The sequence below is a fragment of the Numenius arquata genome, chromosome 3, assembly GCF_964106895.1.
Source record: "Numenius arquata chromosome 3, bNumArq3.hap1.1, whole genome shotgun sequence".
NCBI classification, from domain to species: Eukaryota; Metazoa; Chordata; class Aves; order Charadriiformes; family Scolopacidae; genus Numenius; species Numenius arquata.
The window spans coordinates 12,764,571-12,777,297 of NC_133578.1; the positions used below are offsets into that span (position 1 = coordinate 12,764,571).

The window sequence follows — 12,727 nt, forward strand, 5'->3', positions numbered from 1 at the left end:
TTCAAATCTATGCCCATGAAAATGAACATCTCGCCCAACTGCAACTGCCAGCACCGCAGCAAGAGGAGACAGAAGCTGTGTATCACCCAACATAGCAGATTTGAGCCTCAACCTTCCATTGCAGACACAAAAAATTGGTAGAACCAGGTAGGTAGCTGAAATAACTTACATCTTAAGTGAACAAAGCAGTTAATGCCCTCTAATACCCAACAGCGTACAGGAAGACAACGTGGCTGCAAGAGCTTTCTGAGGGCAACCCACTGCGTTTTACTGCTCAAGCTAAAACCTCAAGTAATGGAAAAAAAAAAAAATCAGCCTAATGCATTCTCAAACAAACAGTAAGTAGTATCACGACCAGCTCTGCATTAGTTTTCAGCGTCCTGGGGACTTTCTGAACTTAGATCAAGTTTTAGCATTACTTCAGCACAATAGGTAATGACCACCACCCCTCACATTGCCAGAGAACAAACTGCAGCAGTGGAGTGAAAATACTCAAAATGACACATCAGCAGCCATGAACAAGAACTCAGGAGCTCACAGTTCTCGAGTTGTATAATCAACCAGAGCTCTGCTTTGAAAGCAAACAACACAGAAGACAAGCTGGAAATGGGAAGTCATGCTGTAAAATGATGACTCTCAGACTATTTAAGCATCATTACACTTTTCAGCTATGTTTTGACTCAGCCTACAAAGCATCTCTTCCAGCAGCACATCTCTGTTCTAAACCTGAAGTCATCAACTTCACAAACATTTCATGCCTTGTGTATTTAACAATCATCACAAACAAGAAAAGCCTGGACTTTGAGTTCACAGCTCTGTGAAACCTCCACAGAAAATCATCATTGGTTTTGTTAGCAAGCGTTTGGCTCAGGGTACAGAATAGAGAAAAAAAAAAAAAACCACAAACTCACATGGTGCGTGGAACATCACTAGCACAGAAGAATGATCTTTTATAAACTTGTCGAAGTCCTCATCAGTCAGGTGATACACTACATTTTCTTCATCCGCCCAGGGAGTCTCCGGAGCCTGTGGCTGAGGTGCCTGTGGGCTACAAAACCAGACACAGCTGAAAACCATCTCTCTGGCGGTAAAGCAGTCATTTTGGCAAGTCAGACTGCAAGGAACCACTTTGCGCAGATGTCCATATGACACACTAACCCTGCTGAACAGCTTCCATAATTGTACCCACCCAAGAACTCATAAGCACGGAAACTCAGATAAAACTGGAAGAGGAATAAAAAAAGTCTACAAGAGATCACAAGCACAGATCAGCAATGGAAGGGGATGGAGCAAGGAGATAACCAGGCTGCTTGGTTATTACATTATAGAAATCAGATGCATTTTCTGTTACTCTTTTACCCTCCTCAGCAGCATGCTCCCTTTCTCACAGCATTCACACTTGGTAGTTCACAGGAGCCATTGCAAATGAAAGAAAAAAGTAGTGAGCAGAAAAAGCTAACATAACCAGTCACCTTGAATACTGACAGCACAATTAGGGCTGACAGGGAAAGGAGGAGGTGCAGTGCTGGGACCACGAGCTAGCTACACAGACTGTTTCCCCAGGAATATACAGTTTTACCCTGAACAACCCCATGAGACCTGGGGAAACATCGTTATGTCTTCACTCAGCAGTGAGCTTGTAGGCCTAATTCAGCAAAGCTACCCAACTGCATGCTTAACCTAAAAGATAAGTGACACATTCTACTGACTTTGCTATGATTGTACATGAGTTCCACCATCTTTGATGGATCAGAGCCAGGGAGACCGCTCAAAGACACGGTGGCAAATCTGGAAACTCAACCCAAGCTGCTCTGGACCAGTTCAGTGCTCGTCATCTGGCTAAACAATTGTTCTTGGCTTTTGTTAACGTACATGAAAAAGAGAATTTGGCAGATGTGAACTAAACTATGTTAATTGACATTTTATTTATTAAAGCAGTGTTCACATAAATGACACCCAAACATACGAACATTTGGAGCCAGACTTTGAAGCTATTTTATCCTTGCCAGTTGTAGTAATGAGTTCCAAATACCCCCCAAATTCCCCAAATTCTTTGGCAAAGTACAGGTCTGGACGTGACCCCATTGCTGGCGAAAACAGATTTACTATTTTTGATTAAAATGTATTATTGTGTTAGCTGCCTGGAACAAGGAACGGCAAATGGATGATAACTCATTTATCCTGCCTTGCTCATTTCTAGGCTGAAAGCCTAGTTTGATAAAAAAAGCAGTAGAGAGATACACAGATTCAGATAGCAAGTTCTGTTGATGTAAGCAATGGGTATGATCCAAGAATATTAAGCAATCCATGCAAAACTGTGATGCACACCTCTGCTGCTGCTTATATGATAAATGAACCAAGAAACAAACATCAAAGCAAAGATCAGAGCTGCACTCAGCCAAGAAAGACAAAGAGGCAGGTCCCTGTCCACAAGAGTTTACTCTCTAAAAGCTTAGCAGATAATCAGTTTGCTTGTTGCTAAGCCTGTAAGGGAGCAGTAATCTGCAAGTATCCAGACAGAGTGAAGGCTTCCCAGAAAACACCATGACACTTAAGGAATTTGGAAGAGGAGTTGGGTTGAGTAGGCAGAGCATGATGAACATGGACACAGTGGCTACAAAGCACTGGGAGAACGCTGTGTTTAGCGGGGCCTGGCATGACCTATTTCAGTAAGGAATTAGTAAAGCAGGGCACAGGATGTTTATTCAAATGGCCCAATTTAAAATGCTGTGCATGCTAATAAGCCTACACAGGAGTTAGTAAGAAGCACCTCAAGGCCTGGAGGAAGCAACAAGCAAAATCTAAAGTGTCATTTAAAGCTGAGACAAGGCACATCCAACGCTTGAAGACCAAAAATAGGATGACAGAAGCCTGGAAGAGTTATCAAGAGCTAATTCAATTAAGAATAGAGAACAGGTTCTTGATTTAACTGAGTAGCTGGTGCTAAGGAAGGGCCCGAGAGGAGTCCTTAAAAACAGCAAGACAAACTAAGCAGCTATTGAAGGCAGCAAGGAGCTGTCTGGCTTGCCTGCCATCCAAGCTGATACAGCTGTGTATCAGATCAAAAAAAAAAAGGAATCGTGGTATGTACAAGATAGCATCTCTGTGTTAATAACGCTGCACGTTGTGATAGAGAGAAACCATCATACAGCCTTATTAACTCATAAAAACACCTGAAACTCCATAAGATAGTAACCAGTGCCTATTAGGGAGATAAGAGAGGTTAAGTATCTGTAAGACTGATGCATTACCACACTTTAGCATAAGAAAGAAGCACCTTCAATAAGTAGTAAAAGAAAAGGTGTTGCAGCCCTCCAAACTAGCACCTCTTGTTCCAAGAGGAAAGAACATGGAAAACATCCTTTCAATAATGAAGGTTAGAATTATTTAAATTAAGTTATATCATGCCCTCCCCAAAATATTAGCAAAGATCAACCACTTTCAGCACTTTATCAGCAACATTTAAAGGAAAAAAAAAAAAACAGAGAAGGGGGAGAGGGAAAACAGTTGCTTTTCTACAGTGTGTACCTAGTGTCCACAAAAAATAGGCCATTTCATGTGGCTCAATGTCTGCTGGATTCTCTTTCGAGAATCTGCGATGACAGCACATGCACGCACAGTATAAAAACACATTGGCTTTCCTCACCATGGGCTGCCATGTACATTCTGGCACTGCTGTGCCCCTGCTCCGCAGAGCAATGCCTTGCATCAGAGTGACTTCCTGACATGATTTTAATATTATACTATTCTGAAATATACCCTATACACCCTGCAGCTAATTACACTATTTGGCTTTCCTAAAGTCCTTGCCATACCATTTGACTACTAATACTGCAGATTCCTCAGAGTAATATAATATTATGTACGTAACAGATTTACCTCATGTATAGTTTTAATTGCAACATCAATTACTGGCAAAATTCAAGTATGTATAATTTCTCAACGTTGTTTCCTTAAAAGTTGTACTTATTATACAAAACAGGGGCAAGAAGGCTACTGCTCAGATCATCTTTTGGGAAAGTAATAAGCATGCACTAACACTAAGTGAGGACAAACAGCTGTCTTGAGCTCTGGACTGCTGAAATATCAGCCAAAGCCCACAGTGGCTTGTTAGCAGAGATTATCATTGGAAAGAGCTTGCAGCTGTTCTGTTTTGCCTCCAGTAGCTGTGTTCACTTGCTGTCACAGCACTGATATAAAGGCACTACACATTACAGGGATTATTTGGATATTATGTGGGCAGATGGGGAAAAAACCCACCCCAAACATTTAATGTTTCACATGTGGTAGCCAAGAGATAACCACATCCTTGCAAAACTGAAAAGCGTAATAAAGTGCAGGTGATGAAGTCATACCCTTGCTGATCATCTCCTCAGCATTGCTGCAGTTGCCATCTTGATTATTCATATCTGAAGGCTTAATGGACTAAATGAGGCTTAAAGAGTATGGCTAAATTCCTCCTCTTGGATCCACCGTGCAGTACCCACCTGCAGTGTTTGTATCTCCTGACGCTAACAGGAATTCTGCCATCACTTCATTCCTGGGTTCCCAATCCTGAAGCACCCAGCCCACCACTGCTGACGACCCTGGTCTGCCTGCAACCATACACGTCCCCAGCATAGCCCCATTGGGACAGTGAGACAGTTTTGCTGAGCCATATTATCATAGCGGTTTGCAACTGTCTGTTCCTTCCCGTGCATTTGTTTCCTTTTATTAGCTTCATTTCAAGATTATATCCGTGGCTGCAGCAAACACGGGAGGGTTACGAAGATGACATAATGCCCAGGAGCCAGGGGCTAAGTGGTAACAGTATTTCTCCATCACCAGACTATCTCAGCTCTCTCCAGCTGCTCTACCAGCTTCACTGGCAATGCGCTGATCTGCACCAGCTGAAGAGCAACTGTACACACACTCACACACTTTTAAGTCTCTCTCTCTCTCAACTGCTAGTCCCAAAGGCTCGTTCAGCCCCCAAAATATTTATGACTGCAAACAGCTCTCTTCAGGTAGAGCAAGATGCTTTCAACATCACTTCATGTCATGATAGGAAACACAGACTTCGTAAAAATGACTAGCAATTTGGGGGTGCCTTGATCTCCGGGTTGTCTCTGCAAGACACTCTAAAGGCTACAGCTAAAGGCTGATTGAGAACTGCACACTCGATATATACATTTTTAATAAAACAACAAAAGTCAGACCTTTTGCAAGGTATTAGGTTCAGGCACCCAAGATCACTGGAAATTTAAGTTGGCATTTTTAACAAAATTGAGATCTGTGTATCTGCATTTATTTTGGTGCACAGACAGTCTCCTGTTACAGACAAAATGCAATTGTAAAATGCAAGGCATGCATGCTAAAAACCAAACATTAGGCAATCTCTCTGCACTAGTTTATCCAGTCTCAGCAGGGTAGTTTTGTTTGCTCTTCTGAGCGGAGGGAATGAGGGAGAGATGGCTGTTCCTAAACCATTACATTCTGTAAATAATGAAGAGTACATAAGAGGTGGAGTTCATGAAGTTCAATGTCTTACTTTTTCAGCCACTCTGCTATATCAGCCGCGGTAGCACCATAGTTCTCAAAGTGGAACAGGAACTTTCCTTTCCTGTTAAAGCAACAAAACAAGGTTTAGTCCTTGCCCTGGAAGATAAGAACATGCAATTGTAGAGTGCGTATGATTTCTGAAGTAGTAGCAAAACGTAACTGACTCAAAATAGCAGATTGTAGGATATCCCCGGACATTGTATTCTTCCTTTATCCTTTCAAATTCAGCAGCGTAAACATTCATCCCTGCAAGAACCTGAAAAAACAGAGCATAATCATATTGATTCTTACAATGCAGCAGGAAAATTACTACCTTTTTTTCAAGAGTTAAGTAAAAACAACCAAGCTCTGGGCAGATTCTGATTTCTTACTGTAAAGCAAGGAGATCTCTGTAAAAGGCAGTGAAGTTTTTCTGATTTTGTGAAAGGGAAAACAGAGCAATATTTGAGTTTAGTCCACAGAAAGCAAACACCAATCAGCTTGTCACCCCCTCCTTGCTCTGGAAGTGTCTCCGTTTCTTTTTATTCACCCACTAACAGAAATATCTAATATCACACTTCTTGTGCTCTTTGCATATTTGGATTTTAAACTACAAGCCTAAATACATGGCTTAGTTCGCATCCAAACATTAGGTAGGACACAAGAAGTTCCACTCTCATCTCTCTGGTTTCCACTACAGCAATGAATTTACAGTCTCAGCTGACGTCTAGAACCAACCAAGCACTGGCATTATCCCCATTCAAAAATGCACTGACTGAATGGCAAGGGAAAATCAGCATTATTTCGAGGTGAAAGTAAAACGTGCCCTATTTCCATGAGCCCGGGAAATATCACATAGCATTTATATTCTTTAAGTATGTTAACTTACCTGACTGGTTGGGTATAATGAGAGTTAAGAATTAACCTTGTCCTACAGATATCACAAGAGGGGCACAGAAGCATAGTAGCTTTTCAGACTAGCAAGTGAAATAAAAAGCCTCTCCCCTTCCCTTCCCTTTCCTTACCTCTATCCCAACCCATCCTCCACCTCAAGAGCCCTTCACCACAAGCTTCAGGCTCGGGGCTCCTGCGATTTCTCCTGTGCCCTGTCCAATTGTCTTCCAAAAATTTCTGACTTGAAAATTTGAAGATGGGACCAATTCTGAGTTTCTGTGGGTGTGGGATTCACACAGAGGTCTTTGCGCTGTAAAACCCTCAACCAGGGAGTTGCCGAGATACCACTTCATGATTAACTTAGTTTAATGGCATTGATGGCTTAAATCATTTTAGCAGCAGGGTCTTAATCCAAACCCCTCCTCCTTCCCCCTCCAAAACCAGGATTTTCTCCTTCTAGCTGAAACATCACATCAGAATTTAATACCAAGTTCCTGACTGCAGCAAACTGCACACACCAACCAAATGTGCTCAGAGCCAGCATGAAATATATCTTAAAGCAGAAAATCCTCATTTGAAGGTCAACCTTTTCTAAGAATGTGCTGGAAACTCAAAAAAAATATACTTTGTTTTCTCTCCCCTATGCTGAGAAAGAATAAAGGAAAGATAACTTGGTCAGCCAGAATAAACCGTATTTCTGTGCTCTTCTTAGTTATCTTACTTTGAATTTTTCTTGTAGTTCCAACAACCAGATTGACTTAATTCCTATGAGATTAACTAGACCCCGTTCTCCCCTTCCCTCATCCTCTGTGTCACCACTTGAGGGTAGGTAAATGCAATAGGATCAAGACACAGTGGTTGCTTTATAAAGCAAGAACTAGGTTTGTTAACCAATTATAAACACCATAAACACCAGTCCACCAGATTTCACATTTGCCATGAACTTTCAGAGGATTTCCTAGGTTTTAAACGGGCGTTCCCAGCTATTTCAGATACTCTGCCACAATTTCACTGTGTCCACCCAGCCTGCAGTGATTGATACAAGTCAATAACTTGGATTCATTCTGGTGTTCATACATCACATGAAGCTTAATAGCAAAAAGCCTATTACAATGGTATTCGTTTTTAATGACAAAAGTAACGGCTTCAGCTGGCCTATAATCACAGAATTATGTAATATTAGGCTGTCAGGGACCATCAAAATACACCTACTACGCTAAGCTAGGATCCTCCCTCTACATCTAAGCTGCTCCCGCCAGATGTTTAGCTAATTTGCTTTTAGCAGATGACTGAATGACCCGACTTCAATTTAAGTCCATTACCTCCCGTGATAGCCACAGCAGACACAAAGGTCAGTTTATTTCTTTCACCTCTGCAATTTGACGTATTTCAACACTTCTCTGCTCTCCACCGAGCTACCTATAACCTAAAGCGACTCTGAACCTTTCCCAGCCAGCCATGTCTTCTGGGCTTCTGACCATTCCTGCTCTACTGGGACCCCTCCCTTGCTTCATAGTTTTCTTGATGGGATTGCTCCAAAACTGATACCTCATACCACCACTTGAAGCCTTCCTAGAGACAAGTTTAATGAACAGGTTAAACAAAGGCTTCCTTTGTCTGATATCTGAAATAAGTGTAGCAACTTTATACTTCTGAAGTCTCATGTTTTTACCAAAAAAAAGACAAGCACCAAAGGAAGAAAGCACTTCAGCATATGCTCAAGCCGGTCTTCACTGAGTAAACACTCTGGCACACTCATGAAGTCCATGGGCATTAAGGAGATGCTGAAGTGCTTTGTTTCCCACCAGTTCCTCCCTGCACTGGGGCTATAGTGCACTGGTGAAAGTCACTCACCAGAGCTCACCCTGTCCACAAATCACAGGAATCTCTTGTACCAAGGGTAAAATAAGCAACCTTCTTCCCATTCGGAGCCCCTTTTTTCCTTCTGCACTGGGTGTAATGGAATTGCAAGATCTAAACCTAACAACACTGGAAAATGCCACCCTGCCTTCCTCTCAGGGAAGTTCTGGGACAAGAAACACCCAGTCCCAAGAGAACACAGCGACCAGCGACAGGTACAGTTCACCTTTTCATTTTTATGACCTATTAAATAGGCAATACTGTACTTCATTTTCCTGCTATATAATAGCAATAATCGCTTTTGAGCCTGGCACATCCTGACAGCTAATGACAGGTCAGATTAAAAGGCCAAACCTTCAGCTCATCCAAACCCATCATAAACTTTCCAGCAAAGTCTGATCTGGAGGTCAGCATCGCTCTAAGGTGTCCCATGGATAATTCATTACAGATACAGTACAGTTAACTTTAGAAACGGCAAACTGTGTACACATCCCACTCAGGAAGCTAATCAGGTCACATTTAGATGAACAGACTGATTTTTCTGAAAGACACGGGTGGCGGTGACATAACTGGACTTTCCTCTGAACTGATCTTGCTCTAAAAACACCCTGGTGCAAAACCCAACCCTGACCTGAGCTGTATCAGGCACAAGCACTGCTAGCCTCAGTGCTGCGCCACAGCCCTGTCACTCAGATCTGCAGGATTAGCCCGGATCTACAGAAACCATTTTCAAGTGAGGAAGGAAATAATCAAACCAGAATAGATTTGGAGTTTAAATTCTCCGGTTTGAATTTAATAAAACGAGCTGCACATGGACAAGGAAGGGATAATTGCAGGAGAACACAGCACAATGCAGCATGCCTTTTTTCCGGCACTACGTCTGTAGGTGATTCTTGACATTCCTAATTCTTGCCCATCCCACGCCTCGCAAGACAGGGGTGACTTCCCAAAGATTGCAGCACATGCTCCACTGAGGGGAAATGGCATTAGAGTGCTGCCTGGTTAGACAAAAACGCACTAGAAAATATCTTCAAGGGTTGTACCATGTCCTAAATAAATCCGAACAACTCCCACTCATTTCAGCCCTAAGCAAACAAGGATTTAGAGAAAAGACTTCTGCAAAACAACTTGTTAGGAGAACGTGGGGGAGTCTGACAGCACTCGGTGCTTGTGAGCAGCACTGGCCAGAACTGCCCTAGCTAAGAACCGCAGTGCTTCATCTCCTCAAGCTGTGCCAGGGGAGGTTTAGATTGGATATTAGGAAAGATTTCTTCACTGAAAAGGTTATCAAGCGCTGGAACAGACTGCCCAGAGAAGTGGTTGCGTCACTATCCTTGGAAGCATTTAAAAGACATGTAGATGCGGCGCATGGTTTAGTGGTGGACTTGGCAGTGTTCGGTTTAGAATTGGACTCGATCATCTTAAAGGTCTTTTCCAGCCTAAATAATTCTATGATCTTTTCCTCATCATATGCCACCTCTCCTGAGGAAACCCGTAAACTGATAGTGAATGATCCAACAGGTAGGGTCAGACTAAATCCAGCTAGTGCCATGAAACAACACTCATGTATTATTGGTATCATATAAATTATACATTAAGCACATTACAAGACCTCAATTAGAGAAGTGCCTTTGACTTGCTTAGAGAGATCAATACGCCTTATTAGTACAAACAGATAACTAAATTATTGTGACTGCTGTTGATGGATTTTATTATGGTCAAAACTTGTTTTCCTTTCAATCTGGTATGAATGCTAACTTTGTTGACAGAGCTATATTAAAACTGTAAGATTTTATTAATGCTTATGCTTAGGGGCTAGGAGGATGATCAGTAGCTTACATAGGGAAATCCCCTTCCCATGACACTGTGATTCTCCACTAAAAAGTGGGTTAATTATCACTATAAGGGCATCCATCCTTAATCCCTCAGTGAAACATCAGGCCAAAAAGCTTATCAAACCCATTATAACAAACATTTCTTTATCTTTACCAACACGAGCTTAACAGGACTACAAATTCACAATTTAGAAACTAAACATAAAACTATATAGTGTCAGAGCCTGTTTTTCCATGGCAAGAACTACACTGGATCTAAAGGGTAAGTTAACATCTCATTCTCTAATGTTTTAAAAAAATAAAAACCAAGAGAGAGAGACCTGAAGGGATCTGGAACAGAATCATGCATTTCTGTTTTGTTTCAACTTGCTTAAAAATTCCCCACTTTGATAAACATTTGTGGTTTCAAATACTCAAAAAAATAAAGTGTTAAAAGGATTTTAAAAATTTTATATAAATCTTATCTTCTCACTTACATATTTACCCTTCAGTTCTGTGGCTGCCTGCTGGTAAGATGGCATCATTCTCTTACAAACACCACACCCTGATAAAAAAGAAACTGTGTAAGTAATACGCCAACAATTCTACTCAGGACGTATGTTTCAAAGCATATGAAATGACTTTTTATATACAATAAATTTTAAACCAAAATTCCTTATCCATTTCACGTAATAATTACTAGATTATTAGTTTCTAAGGATGTTACTTCTTGTTATGTGCAGCTATTTTCGCATGTTTTTCCACGCTATTCTTTTTCATACTCATTTATTGTCCCAGTTTTGGAAAGAGTAACACCATCTTATATTCCTCAGGCTCTGAGCTGAGACCAGAGGGGAACTTCAGATGAAATGCACATTTGAAAAGTCAATGGAAGATGTCACGCTTGTGAACTCAAACAAAAAGCTTTGTGCATTTTTGGTCTTTAAGGAAGGGGAGGGGGGAGGTACTTCAGATTCATCCCAGCTTAACAAGTCTTTGAAATTCATTTGAGACATTTCCTAAACACATTAGACAAACATCAAAAGTTAAACAGTGCTCTGTTAATTGGGAAGACATAACTCAGAAGAAGCAACAGCCCTTGAAGGATACAATAACTTTATGTGCTGAGGAAAACACAAACAGCAAGCGAGGAAGACTACCAGTGTACAGCCAGAGCGTGCTAAGAGCTGTTTGATGACGCTCTGGAGTGCTAAGCAGATTAGCACTAAATCACCTTGTAAGCAGCAGGCTTCATCCTTGCCAAGTAAAATACGTGCCTGCACATGGGAAGGGGCAGCCAGCATGAAAGAAAGAGAGCTACAGCCAACCACTTCAGACACTTTTTGTGGAAACTCTTGGGTCCACTATGGGACAGCAGTCAACATTTTCATTCTGATGAAGCGACAAGAGTTTTGAAAATATCTTCCAGAAAGGAGGAACAGATTTTGTAGCCACTGGTTTAGGATCACATCAGCATGCCTGGGAGGAACATCCTTTAATCAGAGGAAAGAGAGCTCTTGTTTCTGTGGTCTTTCCACCTTTGATCTCTCTGCTTAAATTGCCAGTGAGGTTGTTAAATCAGTGCTGGTCAAAATGATGATTTCTTGGTGGGTGCAGACCACCCATTTGAGGCCCACTGAGATCTTGTGGCTTCCTCTAAACCGCTGGACAGACATCAAAAGATACGAGTTGTTAACACCATCTTCTGGATCTTCTGTTTCTTCTCTCTTCAGCAGCCGCAGGCCTCTAACTCCCCCAGCTATCGATCTCTCTCTCTTCCCCTCTTCAACCTCTTACCGCTCCCTGGACTCCCTTCTGGAGCACAGACACGTACCAGCCTCCTCCACCCAGCCATCATCCCTATAGCCCTTCCGTTCCCAGCTCTGCTGCTGCTCCCAAACCCACTTCAGCACAATCTCTCCTGCCCCCGCATTTCTGGGTTACACTGTTCAGGATGCTGTCAAGCCACATATATCCCTATACTGGCATAAAAGGGTAACCTCAAAAAACCGAATTTTCTTCTGTTCTTTTTTCTTGGGTTTTAATTCAAAAGGAGGGGCTTAATGAACACATATTAGTTTTTCCACTAGTAAACACTGCATTTTCATAACATAATTGAAAACAGGGCTTTAAACAGCTCCTTTTCATTGCCAAATCCAGGCCATCTCCTGAAGGAGTCTTCTTTGACAGTTAACTACAAATAAATCTAAATGCCTGTAAGTATACCTAATTTTTCATGTTTAGTGCTGTCTGACTTTATAATATAGGTCTGAAAGTACAGTGAATGGTCTCCAAATGACAGGTAATATCTTCTAAGGAAAGCATGTCTTTGCTCCAAGTCATTTTACCCAGACCGAGCATTCCTAAAATATTAAAGAAACTACATTTAAGTTTGCAGTGGCTTTCATCTCCCTCTGCACTGGTACGTAATGAAAGAGCCCATTTCCTATGAATCTGCCACAATGAATCTAAAGCTCCCGCATCCAACAAAGGAAATAATGCAGCTGCCATCCCCATAGCTTCCCAGATAAAGCCTCTGATGTCCTCTCATGCCAAAGACCTCCCTGACTCACCCCTTACAAGTAAGGAAAAGCACAATTTCCTTTAGTGACCAGCCTTGATTTGCTGCTCCCAGTTGG

General features: G+C 41.8%; 1 protein-coding gene across 1 annotated transcript in view; it reads right to left on the bottom strand.

Moving 5' to 3' along the window:
* PDIA5 (protein disulfide isomerase family A member 5) overlaps nt 1-12,727 on the bottom strand; it is a 101,809-nt gene that overhangs the window by 49,180 nt on the left and 39,902 nt on the right. The window contains exons 8-11 of the mRNA XM_074145667.1: nt 10,586-10,653; nt 5,706-5,797; nt 5,531-5,602; nt 912-1,048 (exon numbers count right to left, since the gene is read on the bottom strand). Of these exons, the coding sequence (XP_074001768.1) occupies nt 912-1,048; nt 5,531-5,602; nt 5,706-5,797; nt 10,586-10,653 (369 nt within the window). The remainder of the gene's footprint in view (nt 1-911; nt 1,049-5,530; nt 5,603-5,705; nt 5,798-10,585; nt 10,654-12,727) is intronic.